The following is a 17,793-nucleotide window of genomic DNA, read 5'->3' on the forward strand; positions in this document are numbered from 1 at the left end:
TTAAAGTAAAGATTTAATAAAAACTTCACTTTTTTTTTTTTAGTAAAACTTTACTGTCTTTACTTACACCTTTCATATTTAGATACTTTTGCCATCACTTCAAAGTTCAAAAAGTTGTAACCTTGAGTTCTCATAATTTTCTTTGTTGAAATTTTCTACTGGATCCTAATTAAAAATGTCAAAATCTCCAGAATACTACCTGTATCCCTACCATAGACTTGTGATTAAAGTTTTTTAAACTTGAAGATATGATTCACAAAGTGCCGAAAAGGAAAAGTAGAAGTTTCCAAAAATCTATAAACGACGGAAAAGGACAGGTCATTGTTTTGCAGGACTTTTGCTTGCTCAGAATCAACCGGAGTAGGTCGGATTGGATGGTTAACCGCTAGAACAAATACCCTACTAGCTTGTTAACGCTTTGACACATCCACATTCTACCATGGAAGCTCAACCCACAAAAGCACCATCCTTCTCTTTACCCGTGGATCCTGCAGACCAAAAGGCCACCGAATTCCGACCTTTCTCAATAGCCCCACCCCACATGCGAGCCTTCCACCTTGCGTGGCTATCTCTCTTCTCATGCTTCTTCTCCACCTTCTCCATCCCTCCTCTCGTCGCCATCATCCGCCAGGACCTCAACCTCACCGAAACCGACATCAGCTACGCCGGCATAGCCTCCTTCGCCGGCTCCATCTTCTCTCGCTTCGCCATGGGACCCGTATGCGACCTCGTGGGCCCTCGAGTCGCATCCGCCACTCTCTCTCTCCTCACCGCTCCCGCTATACTCTCAATGTGTCTAGTCTCGTCGCCAAACTCCTTCATTCTCGTCCGCTTTCTTGTTGGCTTCTCGCTTGCCAACTTCGTCGCCAACCAGTTCTGGATGAGCTCCATGTTCTCCGGCTGCGTTGTCGGGCTCGCCAACGGCGTGGCAGCCGGGTGGGCGAACATGGGCTCAGGTAATAATTAATAAATACAAAAATTACAGAAAATTATTTTCCATCTTATTTGTCATCTAGTTAATTAATGAGTGAAGTTATCGTACTTTTTACTTTGTAACTTTACGGATTCAGTGATAAATATGTAAAATAAAATACGGTTGAAAAATAATTAAAAGAATTATATAAAAGATGTACGTAACATTCAACTTTAAATTTTCACAATAAATTGATAAAATAACGTACGTACCAGAATCATAGCAATAAAAAACTCATTTTGAATCTTAATTTAAAAACCCAAAAACTAGAAAAGGATTTTTATTTTATTTTCTTTCACTTGACCCTCATAATAGAATTAGGATTAAATTATAACCTTATAATATTAATTAAGAATCTAATAAATTTTCTTATATATGTCATGTCATGTGTGATGCAAAATTCTTACACAGGCGTCACGCAGATGGTGATGCCGCTCATATACTCTCTCACCATGTCATTCAACGTACCCTCTTCCACTGCTTGGCGCGCTGCGTTTGTCGTCCCCGCGATTTTCCAAGCACTGACGGCGATAATGGTCTTGGCATACGGCCAAGACCTACCTACCGGGAACTACAACAAACGTTCCCGCACGACCCCGAAAGAGGACTTGTTGAAAATTCTCTTCAATGGGCTCAAGAACTACAGGGGGTGGATTTTGGCTTTGGCGTACGGGTACAGCTTCGGAGTGGAGCTGACGACTGACAATATTATAGCTCAGTATTTCTACGACAGGTTTGATTTGAATCTTGAGTTGGCCGGGACTGTGGCGGCGAGCTTTGGAATGGCCAATTTCTTTTCTCGGCCGACCGGAGGGATGCTCTCCGACGCGATGGGGAGGAGGTTTGGAATGAGAGGGAGGCTCTGGGGCTTGTGGGTGACGCAGACAGTCGCTGGGTTGCTCTGTGTGTTGCTCGGACGAGTCAACTCGCTGTGGGGTTCCATAGTTGTCATGTGTTGTTTCTCCGTGTTTGTTCAAGCCGCCAGTGGCCTCACCTTCGGTGTGGTTCCTTTTGTTTCCAAAAGGTTAGTTTGCTTAATATCAACTAACCAAAATATTTAAGAGAATTAATCTATATACTTATGTTATTTAAAGGTTTAATAGTTTTTATTTTTATAAAATTATTGTAAGAAAAATCAAAATATCGTGGGTGGGTACTTGAAAATTTATGTCGGTGATGCGATAGTTGCAAAAAATTAGTATGCGTCCACGTACGTTGCAATAGGTGGATAACGATAGTTCACGGACAATTGTTCTGTAGGCGGGCGGCCCCACTTCCACTTGATATCGGCGACACAAGCCATCTACTCTTTTGTTTGTTTGCGAGTGTTTCATTTGTCTTGTATTAATCATTGCAACCTTCTCTTACAAGCATCTCCGGTAGATGGTTTAAATTCAATTATTACTACTTATTTTGCTTCTTTAGTAAATACTTTAGAGTAAACAATGAAAAATCTATTAAAAAATATATATATTTTAACAAATAATTCAAGATATAAAATATTAACAATATTAGTAATGTGTATATTGCCAAACGGTGTGTTTTCGTCTTCAAGGCAGTTTTAGTTTGAACTTTTGAGAGCAAAGCCTGATACGACAATATATATGTGGGTTTTGCAATTTGCAGGTCACTTGGAGTGATATCAGGGATGACAGGGAGTGGAGGAACGGTGGGGGCAGTGGTGACTCAGCTGCTGTTGTTTTCTGGCAATAAATACTCGAAGCAGACAAGCATCTCTCTCATGGGTATTATGATGCTCATCTGTACTCTCCCAATTACTCTCATATACTTCCCCCGTTGGGGTGGTATCCTTTGTGGCCCTTCCTTTGAACCCCACAAAGCCGGCGGGAGTTATCACCTGCTCGAATAAAGCTGTAAGTCAAGAGCGGTTCACGGATAGACTCGAGTTTGGTGCGGACAGATTTGACTCAGTCTTCACTCATTTAATAAATGAGTAGACGGTGAACACTAAATTAAATTGGATTATTAAACGAGTCAAAAACTTATAATATAAATGCGGCTCGGTTCTTATGAATTCATTTACCTTCATTTTTATTATTTTTTATGGTAGTATTTATAATTTTGTGATGGGTACATATAAATTATTTAAAAGATAAATAAAAATAAATCTTTATGTAATAGATATATATAGCATGGATTATGGTAATTGTGAGTCATGATATATGTAGGTGTATATGAGTGGGTTTATATGTATTTATGTAATTATGTGTGTAACAAAAGTATATACATATTATAAAACAAACATATAAACTCGAAATTAGATTGTTTAAGATTTGAGTTAATTTATCTAATTACTCAAATAATGAAATTTAAATAATAATTAATTAACTAATGAATTTACTAAGAAAAAAATAATAATAATTGCTATATATATATATATATATATATATATATTTTGACATGTCCGCACAAGAGGGGGGAATGGGGATTCGAACTAGTGACATCCACTTCATAAAGTGTGGTCCTAGCTGATTGAGCTACCTCTTGGGGACAATTGCTATATATATTTACTTTGTCATGTTGTACCAAGAAAACGAACCCTAGTTTTTTTATTTCTCCATTGTTTCTTTCTAGAAAAATACCTTGTATTACTGGATCATCATCATCGATCAGTATCGGCATGGCCTTCATATATAATTGACCATGTTTTTTAATGACATCCATAATTGTCATCCGCGCATGAGCAGGACAAAGATGACTTGAGTTTGTGTCGTTTCTTTAACCGTAGGATGAACAAAAAATAAAATTTCGAAAATTGTGATCCAAAAAAGGAAGAAACTTTAAGGCAGATCTTTACTCAAATTAGGCCTTATATATATATATATATATATATATAGAGAGAGAGAGAGACGTATCCGAACAAAATTGGTGTCTCCATTAAAGACTATAAAATTAAAATTTCAATTCAACCCTTTCCATTTCACACAACAAACGGATAGGATGATAATAACCAAAAAACTCTCAACCGTCAGATTCACCACGTACATAATATAACTCATTAATGAGTAATATCAATAAAAACACAAGATTCTAGAAACAACCAAACCGAACGCCTCCCTCTTTTTTGGAAAATGATCTCTCCATTTCAAAATTCATTTATTTCTTCCATTTAGTGTATTTTGAAGGGTATTGCATTTAATGCACTACCATTATTAAAAAATTTAGACAACAATACCCTTCAAAATGCACTAAATAGAAGAAATTGAGAGATTTTGAAATAGAGAGGATCCGTTGGAAAAGGATCCTCTCCATTTCAAAATCTTTTTATTTCCTCAATTTAGTGAATTTTGGTATTGCATTTAGTGCACTACCATCTTTAAATTTTTTAAACAACACTACCCTTCAAAATGCACTAAATGAAATAAATTGATGGATTTTGAAATGGAAGATTGCGTTTTACACCAAAATTAAATTTTATTTCATTAATTCATAGCATTTAGTCCTAATTAAAATAAACAATAATGATAATAATAAATAAATAACTAATATAGAGAGACACAAATTAAATTCTGGCCCCTCAGTAGCCGTTCCCCTCTCTCTCTCTTTTCCCTTCATTTTCTTTCAACTAGCTCTCACATTTTCTTACATTCTAGCTCTTAAATTAAGAAAAAAAAAAAAAAAAAAAAAAAAGGACCGTATCACTCCATATATTCGGCCACCCCTTGTTTTCTCAAGTCAAATTTCGATTATCTCTCTCTACCAATATACACGCGCGTACGTTCTCAAGGATCTAAAGATTGAAGTTTTCTCATCCCTAAATTCACTCGATCGAACGTAAGTATTTAATTTAATTTTCTTTTTTCTCATTGAATCTTTTGTGCAAACATATTTGTGAACTTGTGTAGTCACGTGTACAATGTAAAAAGAATCACAATTTCAACGATCTGTTCCAGAGAATTAGAATAGAAATTGTAATTATGATTCATTTGTGCTGATTATTTTTATGTTTTTTTATTCACTTTTCCTTTTTATTTTCTTTTTCTGATTCTGATTGGTTGTTTCCTTGAAGAGGATGAATATGGTATTACCCTACCAATGCTCTATGCCCATGACCAGGAGTTCACTCTTTCATGTTGCTACACTTAGGTCTTGTACCAAGAAGACTGGCTTCAGTTTTTCTACTCCATTGTTTCTTTCGCGCAGAAAGATGCCTTCTATTATTGGACTATCGTCATTATCATTATTGACATCGCCTTCAAAAGCGGCCCATGTTTCTGAGTCACATCCATTGATGATGATAGAACCGGAGGAGGAAGACGAAGATGGCAGAAGTCTCTGTCGTTTCTATGACTACATGAATGGAAAGGTTGTAAATACCAATACTAAGATTCCAGAAGAGGTTGATCGTGCAATATGCGTTGGGTCGTCTCATGGCTGGCTAGCATATGTCTCCCGTCTTGACTGCTCAGTTTTCCTTTGGAGTCCCTTCACAACCTCTCCACTCATCTTGCTTCCTCCCATTCATACGTTACCCTTCGTAACAATTATTCCTCGTGAAGAGTTAGATGATGATGTAGAAGAGGATGATGTTGCATATGATGATAATTTTTCCTCAGATTTTGGGTTCAAAGTTGAAACAGAAGAGCAACATGGACGCAAAAGTTACTATACCATGTCTCCAAAACTTTTGAGTCTACGAATCATAGGAAAGATTGTTTTGTCATTTGCTCCAACAAGTGATGATTGCATTGTAGTGGCTCTTCCTAGGCATAATACTCGTAACAGTATTGCTTTTTGTAAACCTGGGGACAAGTCATGGACCTTTGTAGAGCCGCCACTTAAGAAATCTTTAGACCTTGCAGATGTCATACATTTCAAGAACCAATTGTTTTACACAGTGTCCAATTATGGGGGTACTACTTTATGCGTTTATGATCTTGCTGATCTTTCTTCTCCAAAGAGTTACAATCTCGAAACTTCTTTCGACTTTGAACCATTATCGGCACTTGATGAAGGCATGAGGAGTTCGTTCTCACAGAGATATTATCTAGTCGAATCATTAGGTGATCTTTTATGGGTTCGTAGGCTCATTACGAACAATATGAATGACGATGGTGAATTTACATATTCATATGATTCTAATACATTTCCAGACCAAACAATAATGTTTGACGTTTATAGGCTAGATTTCTCTCGGAATACGTGGAAATGTATAAAATGCATAGGTGACCAAGTTGTGTTTTTAGGTACTAATCAATCTCTCTCTCTCTCAGCTCAGCACTCTACCAGTTTGAAAGCAAATCGTATATACTTCACAGATGATTCTTACTGGATACATAGGAAATATCATTCTTATGGGGGTCAAGATTTTGGTCATTACGAGCTTGAAGGATCTACAATTAGAGCAGGTTTGAAATGTCGTGACCAGAAGATTTTACCACCACCTGTATGGGTTATGCGCAATTTTCATTAGTCTTGTTCATTATATTGTCTTCTACCCCCGCTTATCTTGTTATACCTTGATCTCCATTAGTTACGTTGTCTAGTGATGTTTATTTTGCTTTCAACTATGTTCTAGATTTTTTTTTTTGATTACTTGGGTGGTTTGTTGTGTTATTTACAATTCAGGTTCTATTTTCTACATATATAATTGGCTTTGGGGTTGTCTTGATGCCTTATTATAATTCGAAATTTATTCTCTTATTTGTTATTTTGCCGAAATAATGCCAGAAGGCTTATAGAATTACTATATTTTGCCCATTTCCTATATATATATATATATATATATATATATGTATTTTCTATTTGCCGGTTTCGCTCTTTTAGTAATTGACTTTTCAGTATATTGTTACTTAACCAATTCATGTTGTTGAGATATTTTACTAGTTTTATAGGAATTTAAATGACTTTTGCCTTTGGCTTTTATGCTTGATAAAGGAAAATTTTAAACCAGGGACTTCAGTTTTGGTCCCGGTGATAATCGGGAAACTGGAACCGGGTGTATATATATATATACCGGGACCTGATTCTCGGTTCTGATTGCCCAAAACCAAGAACCGAGGTACCCCAATTCCGGTCCTCGGTTTTGGCCAAAAACCGGGAACTGGGACCGGGTTGACACTCCTACCTCCCTAAGTGTAATTTTTCTTTTTTTACAACGACAGTTAGCAATAGTTACAAGAGCTCAAGAGACAATAGTTATAAGATCTCAAGAGACAATTATAAAAGAAGAATGAAACTATACTAAAGAAGATTTCAAGATCTTGAGATCTTTGGTCATGGTTTCATTACAAGATCTCAAGAAACAAGAGCTCAAGTCAAGTGGTCAAATAGTAAGGGACTCAAAATGTTGACATTCACGTAATGTCAACCTTGCATTCCTTTATTCTCAATCTTTTCCTACAATTTGTCACTCACATATACATACCTTGCATCCTATCATAGTGAAGGAAAAGAAAAACAAAAACAGTTCTAAGTCAGAGAGACCAAACGGTTAGAAACCGGAAAAAATAGAAAATGAGCTTTTATTCCACACGCAAAACGCATGTTCCGCTGCCCCCACTGTTTTACTCACCTAGCAAAAAAAGTGTTCCCAAACAATGTCGAACAAGCAGGATAGATTGATAAGATTGCGATGAAGACCCATATGATGAAATTTCACCCAGCATTTTTACATAGTTACGATGAGCAATACTGCTTTTGAAATAATGGGGGATTGTGTCAATCACACACACATGAAGTGTCTAATGAACAATTGACCATATGCACAACGAGTAAGCGACTACAATGTTTTCTTGAAGGCGGAGAAGAAGAAGCATGCAATATTGTTAGGGTAAATATATTATAAATTTCTGAGTTAACGCGCCAAAACTGGTCACAATTTTTGGATATGTTATGGGGTTTTGAATGAAGAAAATTTAGATATGCAAGTACATCAAATATATCTAGGCTTAGCTCAAGGCTCTTGAGTCTATGCCTCAACACTCCTCCTAGAGCATTTGGTTTCGGCTCACCCTTCCCAGAAAGTCTGAACCGCTGCCCTAACCCAATTGGTTTTCTTGAAGGAGGAGGAGGTGGAGAAGAAGCATGCAATATTGTTAGGGTAAATATATTATAAATTCCTGAGTATATATATATATATTTTTTGCAATGATGATTGGCAATAGTTATAAGATCTCAATAGTTTTGCATAGTTGATAATAAACTTGCAACTATGTAAAAATGTTGGGTTAAATTCAATCATATTGGTCTTCATCACAATCTTATCAATGCATCCTGCTTGTTCGATATTATTTGGAAACACTTTTTTGTATAGGTGAGTAAGACAATGGGGACAGCAGAACATGCATTTTGCGTGTGGGATAAAAGTTTTTTTTTTTTTTTTTTTTTTTTTTTTTTTTTTTTTTTTTTTTCGATTTCTACATTAACCGTTTGGTTTATCTTTGACTCAGAACTGCTTTTATTTTTCTTTGCCTTCTCTATGACAGGATACATGGTATAGATATGTGATTGACGAATTGTAGGAAAAGATGGAGAATAACGGAAGGAAAGGTTGACATTACGTGAACGTGTAGACGGAATGGGGAAACCAAACGAGAGTAAAAATGTGGGTTTGCATGCAAAAAATCATGAGCGCCATTAATTAACAATTAGGGAAAATATGAAGGAAAATGGCAGAATCATGCATGCTTTAAATAGGAAGGGTCATGCCTTGGTTGAGCAAGGAATGAGATCATCTCCATTTCCTTGAACAACAAGTTTAATTTTTTTTTTCCTAATATGATACGAAAAGAATACATAGTACCCTCATATTTTTGGGTATGTTGTAGGTCTTTAAATGAAGAAAATTTTAAGTTAAATTTCGTGTCATTTAGAGTTAAGTTGAAAGAATTATGATTTTTTAAAACTTGAAAGGTCAAGTTGTTAAATAGTTAAAGGGACTCAAAATATATGAAATTTTGAGTGGGTTAATCTCTCATGATCTCCTGCATGCAAATTCATATTTTACTCTTGTCTGGTTTTCTTGTTCCGCCTACACATTCACGTAATGTCAACCTTGACTTCCCTTATTCTTCATCGTTTCTTACAATTCGTCACTCACATATCCATACATTGCATCATGTCATAGTGAAGGCAAAGAAAAACAAAAACAATTCTGAGTCGAAGAGACCAAACGGTTAATGTAGAAACCAGAAAAAAATGGAAAATGAGCTTTTATCTTACACGCAAAACGCATGTTCCGCTGCCCCTACTGTTTTATTCACCTACCGAAAAAAGTGTTCCCAAATAATGTCGAACAAGTAGGATACATTGATAAGGTTGTGATGAAGACCCATATGATTAAATTTCACCCAACATTTTCTCATAGTTATGATGAGCAATATTGCTTTTGAAACGTTAGGGGGATTTTGTCTCTTACACACACATGAAATGTCCAATGGACAATCGGCCATATGCATAACGAGCAAGCGTCTACAACGTTTTTTTGAAGGATGAGAAGAAGCATGAAATATTGTTAAGGTAAATATATTATAAATTCCTGAGCCAAAGTGCCAAAACTGGTCACAATTTTTGGATATACTGTGGGATTTTAAATGAAGAAAATTTGGATATGCAAGTACACCAAATACTTCTAGCTCAGTTCAAGGCTCTCGAGTCTATGCCTCAACACTCCTCCTAATGTGCCTTTTCTTCGGGTTTGGGCCAAGGCAACAATTCAGACTTCCTAGGAAAAGTGAGCCGAAACCAGATGCTCTAGTTCCTTGGCAATTTGCTCATGTCCTAGACCGTGCAGAACTCCAATGAACGTTGCATCTACTTAGAAGAGCAACTCTCCGCCGCTTTTGATAATCATTTATTTGGTTTATTCTTTAGATTTTTTTTTTTCCGATATGAAAAGAAAAGAATGCATAACACCCTCCGATTTTTGAGTATGTTGTAGGTCTTTGAATTAAGACAATTTTAAGTTAAATTTTGTGTCATTTGGAGTTAAATTGAAAGAGTTATGATTTTTCTAAGCTTGAAAGATCAAGTTGTCAAATAGTTAAAGGGACTTAAAATGTATGGAATTTTGAGTGGGTTAATGATCACATTTTGTCACGATTTTTAGATATGTTGTTGGCCTTTGAATGAAGAAAATTTGGATATGCAAGTACGCCAAATACCTCTAGGCTCAGCTCAAGGCTCTCCCGTCTAAGCCTCAACACTCTTAGTATGCCTCTTCTTCGGATTCGTGTCAGGGCGGCGATTCAAACTTTATGGGAAATGTGAGCCTGAACCAGATGCTCCAGTTTCTTGTCAACTCACCCATGTCCCAAACCATGCAATACTCCAATAGATGTTGCATCTACTTGGAAGAGTAGCTCTCCCTCGCTTTTGCTGGGTGTCTCTTTTGATGGTCCTTTTTTTGGTTTCTTCTTTTATACATTTTGACATTCATTTATTCGGTTTCTTCTTTTATAAATCCATGATCATTAACCCACCCAAAATTTCATATGTTTTGAGTCGCTTTAACTGTTTGACAACTTGACCTTTCAAGTTTAGAAAAATCATAACTCTTTCAATTTGATTCCAAATGACACAAAATTTAACTTAAAATTTTCTTCATTCAAAGGCCTAAAATATACCCAAAAATCTGAGGGTGCTATGTATTCTTTTCTTTTCATATAGGAAAAAAAAATCACGCTTGTTGCTAAAGGAAATGGAGAGGATCTCATTCCTTGCTCAACCATGGTCTGACTCTTCCTATTTAAAGCATGCATGCTTCTGCCAATTCCCTTCGTATTTTTCATAGTTATCTACTAATGGCGCTTGGCACTCATGATCTTCTGCATGCAAATTCACATTTTCACTCTTGTTTGGTTTCCTTGTTCCTCCTACACGTTCACATAATGTCAACCTTGCCTTCCCTTATTCTCCCTATTTTCCTATAATTCGTCACTCACATATACATACCTTGCATTCTGTCATAGCGAAGGCAAAGAAAAACAAAAACAATTTTGATTCAAAAAGAGACCAAACTGTTAATGTAGAAATCGAAAAAAATAGAAACTGAGCTTTTATCCCACACGCAAAATGCATGTTCCGTTGCCCCCACTGTTTTACTCATATATCGAAAAAGATGTTTCCAAACAATGTTGAACAAGCAGAAAACATTGATAAGGTTGCGATGACAACCTATATGATTGAATTTCACCCAACATTTTCGCACAATTGCGATGAACAATATTGCTTTCGAAATGTTGGGGGATTGTGTCTATCACACACATATGAAGTTTCCAATGGACAACCGGCCATATGCTCAACAAGTAAGCAACTACAACGTTTTTTTGAAGGAGGAGAAGAAGAAGCAAACAATATTGTTATGGTAAATATATTATAAATCTCTAAGTCAACGCGTCAAAACTTGTCACGATTTTTGGATATGTTGTGGGCTTTACAATGAAGAAAATTTGGATATGCAAATACACTAAATACCTTTAGGCTTAGCTCAAGACTCTCCAGTCTATGCCTCCACACTTTTCCTAGTGTGCCTTTCTTCGGGTTCGGGCCAGGGTGGCGATTCAGACTTATCTCAGAAAGGTGAGCCGGAACTAGATGCTCCAGTTCCTAGTCAACTCCCCCATGTCCCAGATCGTGTAGTACTCTAATGGACGTTGCATCTACTCAGAAGAGCAGCTCTCCGCCGCTTTTACTGGGTGTCATTTTTTACAGTTCCTTTTTTTTTTTTTTTTTTTTTTTTTTTTTCGATATGAAAACAAAAGAATACATGCTACCCTCAAATTTTTGGATATGTTGTAGGCCTTTGAATGAAGAAATTTTTTAGTCAAATTTCATATAATTTAGAGTTAAATTGAAAGAGTTATGATTTTTCTAAGCATGAAAGGTCAAGTTGTCAAACAGTCAAAGAGACTCAAAATATATGAAATTTTGAGTGAGTTAATGATCACATTTGGTTACAATTTTTGGATATGTTGTGGGTCTTTGAATGAGAAAATTTGGATATGCAAGTACACCAAATACCTACAAGCTCAGCTCAAGGCTCTCTATCTATGCCTCAACACTCCTCTTACTGTTCCTCTTCTTCGGGTTCCGGCCAGGGCGGCAATTCAGACTTCCTGGAAAAGGTGAGCCAGAACTAGATGCTCAGGTTTCTCGTTAACTCACCCATGTCCCAAACCGTCCAGTACTCCAATGGATGCTGCATCTACTCAAAATAGTAGTTATTTGGCGCTTTTGCTAGGTGTCGCTTTTGACAATTCTTTATTCGGTTTCTTTTGTTTTTTTTTGTTTTTTCCGATATGAAAATAAAAGAATACATAGCACCCTCATGTTTTTGGGTATGTTGTAGGCCTTTGAATGAATTAAATTTTAAGTTAAATTTCATGTCATTTGGAGTTAAATTGAAAGAGTTATGATTTTTCTAAGCTTGAAAGCTAAAGTTGTTAAACAGTTCCAAATGTATGAAATTTTGAGTGGGTTAATGATTACATTTGGTCATGATTTTTGGATATGCTGTGTATCTTTGAATGAATAAAATTTGGATATGCAAGTACGTCAAATATGTCCAAGTTCAAGAAAATTGGGGTGGTCAGCCACCCACATGATTTTTTGGGTTTATTTTATTTTAATTTATTTTTGTTTGAGAGGAAAATATATATATATATATATTTTGGAAAACCTTGTCCTTTCCCTCAGGAATAGTTATTCCTCTCATTTTTTAGAGGAATAGTTATTCTTGTGTGTATGAGATTAGTGATTCCCACGAGAATAACCATTCCTAGAAGTAAACTCTTACCAAACAAAATAATGACTATTCCATAGGAATAACCTTTTTTTTTTTTTTTTTTTGAGAAAAGAAATGACCATTCTATTCTAGAGGTTTATTTCGCAAACCAAACGGACCCTTAGTGTTCTTCTTGTGTCCTCTTAATTCTAGGTAGATATTATTTTATTTCACTCAATTTTTAAAAAATGATATCCCACTATGACTAGGAGGACACAAGGAGAATAGTAGAGCAAGTAGCATTTCTCATTTTATTTATTTATTTATTGTTTTATGTTTGAAAAGGTTTTTTGATGTAAAAATAATTGTAAGTATTTTATGATTTAGTCTATTTGTTAATATTTTTTTAAAGAGAAATGCTACTTAGCATTTTTAAGTGTTAATTTCTTAATATTTTTGTCTATGTGATACATTCACATTCATTACAATTAAAAAAAAAAAAAAAAAAAGGATTCTTGAAAATGCTGAATAGAATTTCTCTTCTAAAAACATAAAACAGAAGGACAAACATTGTTTCACAGACAAAAACCTTTTTATCTTTCTGGTCCTCTGGACTTAATTCAAGTATTCAAACTGTAACTTGGTCTTCTGTATCTACCTGGGCCAATGACATTTCCCCACATTTCTTCTATACTCTCCCCACCTGCAAAATACCTTGTCAACCCCCCCTTTCGCCATCTGTCCCTGTAACTAAAGCCAAAACCCATTGGGCTTAATCCAACACAAACTTCTTGGCCCAAAGGGTCATTTACGCTGTAAACAGCAAGATCTATAACCACCAATTAAGGACAAAAATTTCCTACAGATGTGTTGGTGAAATTTCTTCCCATTCAGTCTCGTTTTATCAATTTTTAAATCTACAAACTAAATTGATGCATGGTACCTATTGTTTTGTGTTTTTTTTTTTTTTTTTTTTGATTAATGCTGAATTGATACTAATTTTTTTTTATTATATATATATATATATATATATATATATATATATACAATGAGTCCGTAAATTTACGGAAGACAAAAATAATTTGTTTGATATTATGTATGACTTCGAAAACCTCCAACGAGTCTTTAAATTTCTTTTATTCTCTGCTTGAATTCCCTATAATTCTGGAGAAGAATTTCAGGAATCCCAAGCATACCTAATTTAAAAAATATATATATATATATATATAGAAACTGGGATCTTGATCCTAGAAACTGTCATTCATAAATGGCCAACGGGTGATCTGCACATGAATGGAAACAATTTGTTTATGTGACTTAAGTTTGGACCAATGATTGCCTTCGTGTCACCCGTTGGCCATTTATGAATGACAGTTTCTAGGATCAAGATCCCAGTTTCTATATATATATATATATATATATATATTGTACTTTAACATTCAAATTGTTTCCATTCATGTGCAGAGTAACTACTGTTTTGCTCTCTTTCGTCAAAAGTTGCATAGAAGACATTTACTTTTTTTCATTAATTAATGTTAAAGTACAATACTACTGCTTTACTCACGATAACAACTCTTAGAACATGCCTTATAAGAGATAATTTCGAATACCATAAAAGGTTTTAGCTTTTCTTACTAGACAACAATTAATTTGAAAATGAGACGGTAAAAAATCTGATCCAATAATTAATTTTATTTAAAATGAAAATTACAATTAGTCCTATATATATATATATAAGGCAAGAGAAACAAAAGACATGACTTTGGTTGGATGGTACTACCCTGAAGCTAAGCATTCTTACATCTGTGGAGGAGCAGCTAAATTAAACTAGAATTAAAATTAGCTTCTTTGGTTGTTTTCTCATCAATGCTTCAAAGCTTCATTTCTAATCACAGAAAACGCTCCCTGACCAAATAGCGTCGGCAAAGGCCACCAACCACCTAGAATTCCAACCAAAGTGATCACTTCTTCTTTTAGTTCGACTCTGGCAACGCTGAGAAGCTTATAGTCTTGGACTTCAACTCTTTTGGCATATAATGACTGCAAATCAAAATATCAGCAGTTGTTACAAGTAGGTAAAAGCAACTTCGTTTAAAATAAAAAGGGATGTATTTCATCAACACATAAATTAACAGACGAGACATTTTTTTTATATACAAGTAAAAACATGCAAAGAAACACAATCCAAGTACATGAGTGGGAGGCATGCAATAAAAAAACCCTAGAAGACTCGGGCGACGTTTTATCCAGAGCCAATAAGTTGATCCACCAATTCACTACATCATATTCTCAATTATCAGATTCCAAATTGTAATTAATAAACCGAAGTGCATGCAGCTCATCGATATGTCGATTATTGTCACAGCTGAGATATAGGTACTCTAAATTTAGGAATGAGTACACAAGTGCCCATGAGAAACTGCCGATCGATAAGTGTAAGAAAGAGAAAATTGGAAAACACATCATATACTAGTGTTTCTTGTATGCTCTTTTTATTTCTTATAAATATCACATGGCTACTGGAAAATACACTATCATCGAATGGGCACATACATGAAACGGGTGGAACCAAATCTGTCAAGGAGAATGTATACTTGCAAGCCTAATTAAGCAATCCCAGGAGCCTAAAAAACTCACACTAGGTGCTGTGTAATGGACAAATGCATCACATTTGCATACCATAAAAACTGCGAGATCTTTGCTGACAACTCTAAGATTTGTATAGCAACAAGAATTAAAAGAAAAATAATGAAAACAGATGGGCACACACCTTTACTTTGTATAAGTGAGGTTCTTGGCGCATAGATTGATGACATAACTGCAACAGCAAAGTTTGAAGTCAAGAGATTGCCAAGGACTAGCCATGCATGGAGTCTTTTGAACACACACACATATATATAATATAATTTATTCTTTATATTTGATGCAAGTAGGAACAAACAAAAAAAAAGTCAATCCTGAGTATCAACCCCACATCTCAACAAGACATATTATCATATATTGCTACCTCACTGAAGAAAGCCTTGGTTCCCATTTAAATTTAAAGCAGCTCCAATAAATTATAAAGGCCATTGGTGCACTAAAACTATGTATAACTATATCAGCCTCTATGATTGTCATAATGGTACTGGTGATGATGATAATGATCATATGGTAAGGATTATACATAGAGTATATCAATAGAAGTGAAAATACATACCCTCTGAGATAAGCATATATTGATTGAAAGTTACATTTTCACATTACGCTCAACATAATTACATAAGTTATCATCTGTTCGAAAATCCACATTTCTTGAGCTCACTGAATCAAACACTAGGAGATGCATTGCCTCCCAATACCCACTAGTTTGTACATGCCATCATGGATTAGACTTTAGAAAGTCACTTGTTGGACTTTCTCTCAAGTCATAAGCTATCAATAAATAACAAAGTAAAAGTGGAATGCATCCTTACCTGATCAACAAATGCATAGACTGAGAGAGGACTGGGATTTGTGCTGAGTAGTAAGAGAACAATTTTAATTGCAATTAGTGCAATTGGATGATCCAAGTTAGTCAACACAGTAAGAAAGAAAAAAACAGGTAGCCACAATTTCCTTGCAAACATCCAGAAGGCCTTTGGATCTTCTTCCTCATCTGAAGCATCCAACAACTGGCGATCATCCAGCAAAATATCATGACCTACATTATTGAAGACTTAAAATTCAAAGCATGGAAGTTAGATACAGGCACATATTTGAAAGGCCATGAGACTTTAAAATGGAACACAAAACCCATAATACTAGCAGCAATGTTCTGCTCACCATCCATAGCACAAGCAACATGAGGCCAAGTGCTTTTTGATCCGAGCACAACTGACACAACAAATATGCTTCCAATGCTTAGTTTACTCCCTGAAAGAATTCCATTGCAACAACCATATTACAATTAGAATTGGATGCATACTAAACAAATAACATAATGAGGCCAATATTTCTTATTGCATTAGTAAGGCCATAGGTTTCGATTCTCAATAAAAGTTAATAAAGCAACAAAGTAGAAGTCCAGAAAGCAACCACCGTTAAACCCTATACAACAAATCTTAATGGTATAGCATTTCTAACAAAAGATTAGATGGATGATATATGATAGCACCACAGAACCCATCTCATGATGTAAATCATTTGCCTTAAAAGGCACTCCCTTGCCAAAGAGTTAACCTCTACATTTTCCCAATAGATTAAAACAGTCTACTCAAGTCAAGCGTAAAGATACAAGTTCTGATATCCCCAGCGCTAATGCAAACATTATCAGAACATCATTCCTATTATTGGGATAAATGATTATTTAATATCCTATCATAGCAAAAGTCCTGAGATCGAGTTTTGTCCCCCCATAATTCATCTTCTATTTTATTTTAATATCTTAGAATAAATTTAAATTAAACTTCTCGAATAGGATAACGGTGATTTAACACTGTTGATTTAACAAAACCACAAGATTTTGCATTATTATAGCACTCGATATTAATTAGAGCAAGTTACCTGAAAAATGGAAATGCTTTCTTTGCGTAATTAATCTACTACGCTGAAATGTCGAGGCAGGGTTGCGAAGAGCAGGTTCAAGGTCCTTTATTAACGTCTTTAAAGGTTCGAATTTGGCATAAACTGCGAGCAAGTAATAGCAGATTGATGAGATAAACAAATTTTGTGAGTATAATCCAGAGAGAGAGAGAGAGAGAGAGAGAGAGAGAGAGACTTACAGAATTTTCTTGAATGAGAGATTGGGGGATAAGAAGAGGTTATCGCAGCGAGAGATTGCGTAATTGGACGAAGAAATTTGGCTGTGGAAGCCATTTTCACAGTAACATTTCTTGTCTCTGAAGAGGATTTTTCTTCAAAGGCTCCAATGGATCTTTTGGCGAATCTACCCTTACGCTGAGAATTTAAAATAATAAGAATATTCGATTTTCATTTTAAAAGAGAAAACAAGGAAACCGTCGTCGTTTTGCTTTCTCGTATTCCATAAAGCCGTTTAATCTTTTTTCCTTTTAGATATTGCCACGTAGATGATTTAGGTTGATGTCATTGTAGCCTATTAAGGCGGCACTGTCGTATTGAGGCGCCATATGGCGCTACCATAAATGCAGTTTAC

The 17,793-nt window shown here is 35.4% G+C and overlaps 3 protein-coding genes across 3 annotated transcripts; 2 read left to right on the forward strand and 1 right to left on the reverse strand.

Moving 5' to 3' along the window:
• Nucleotides 1-322: 322 nt before the first annotated feature.
• Nucleotides 323-3,056, forward strand: NRT2.7 (high affinity nitrate transporter 2.7). The gene is made up of 3 exons (XM_059594016.2): nt 323-956; nt 1,385-1,997; nt 2,600-3,056. The coding sequence occupies exons 1-3, from the start codon at nt 440-442 to the stop codon at nt 2,841-2,843; spliced, it is 1,374 nt and encodes a 457-aa protein (XP_059449999.2). The 5' UTR covers nt 323-439; the 3' UTR covers nt 2,844-3,056.
• Nucleotides 3,057-5,042: 1,986 nt separating this feature from the next.
• Nucleotides 5,043-6,407, forward strand: LOC132182215 (F-box protein SKIP23-like). The gene has a single exon (XM_059595404.2). It carries the CDS (start codon nt 5,043-5,045, stop codon nt 6,405-6,407), a length of 1,365 nt encoding a protein of 454 aa, XP_059451387.2.
• A 7,926-nt stretch (nt 6,408-14,333) lies between these two features.
• Nucleotides 14,334-17,564, reverse strand: LOC132181489 (uncharacterized). Its single transcript, XM_088516629.1, has 6 exons — nt 17,402-17,564; nt 17,184-17,306; nt 16,464-16,553; nt 16,115-16,356; nt 15,430-15,477; nt 14,334-14,699 (listed from the first exon to the last, which is right to left on the reverse strand). The coding sequence occupies exons 1-6, from the start codon at nt 17,493-17,495 to the stop codon at nt 14,523-14,525; spliced, it is 774 nt and encodes a 257-aa protein (XP_088372755.1). The 5' UTR covers nt 17,496-17,564; the 3' UTR covers nt 14,334-14,522.
• Nucleotides 17,565-17,793: the final 229 nt, after the last annotated feature.

The sequence above is a fragment of the Corylus avellana genome, chromosome 5 (genome assembly GCF_965113065.1).
Source record: "Corylus avellana chromosome 5, dhCorAvel1.hap1.2, whole genome shotgun sequence".
Taxonomy (NCBI): Eukaryota; Viridiplantae; Streptophyta; class Magnoliopsida; order Fagales; family Betulaceae; genus Corylus; species Corylus avellana.

Coding starts and splice junctions, on each gene's coding strand:
- LOC132182215 (XM_059595404.2), top strand. CDS start 5,043: ATGACCAGGAGTTCACTCTTTCATGTTGCTACACTTAGGTCTTGTACC.
- NRT2.7 (XM_059594016.2), top strand. CDS start 440: ATGGAAGCTCAACCCACAAAAGCACCATCCTTCTCTTTACCCGTGGAT. Junction 957..1,384: donor GTGGGCGAACATGGGCTCAG/GTAATAATTAAT, acceptor ATTCTTACACAG/GCGTCACGCAGATGGTGATG. Junction 1,998..2,599: donor GTTCCTTTTGTTTCCAAAAG/GTTAGTTTGCTT, acceptor TGCAATTTGCAG/GTCACTTGGAGTGATATCAG.
- LOC132181489 (XM_088516629.1), bottom strand. CDS start 17,495: ATGGCTTCCACAGCCAAATTTCTTCGTCCAATTACGCAATCTCTCGCT. Junction 15,478..16,114: donor TCTATGCATTTGTTGATCAG/GTAAGGATGCAT, acceptor TTGCTGTTGCAG/TTATGTCATCAATCTATGCG. Junction 14,700..15,429: donor CTCACTTATACAAAGTAAAG/GTGTGTGCCCAT, acceptor TTTGATTTGCAG/TCATTATATGCCAAAAGAGT.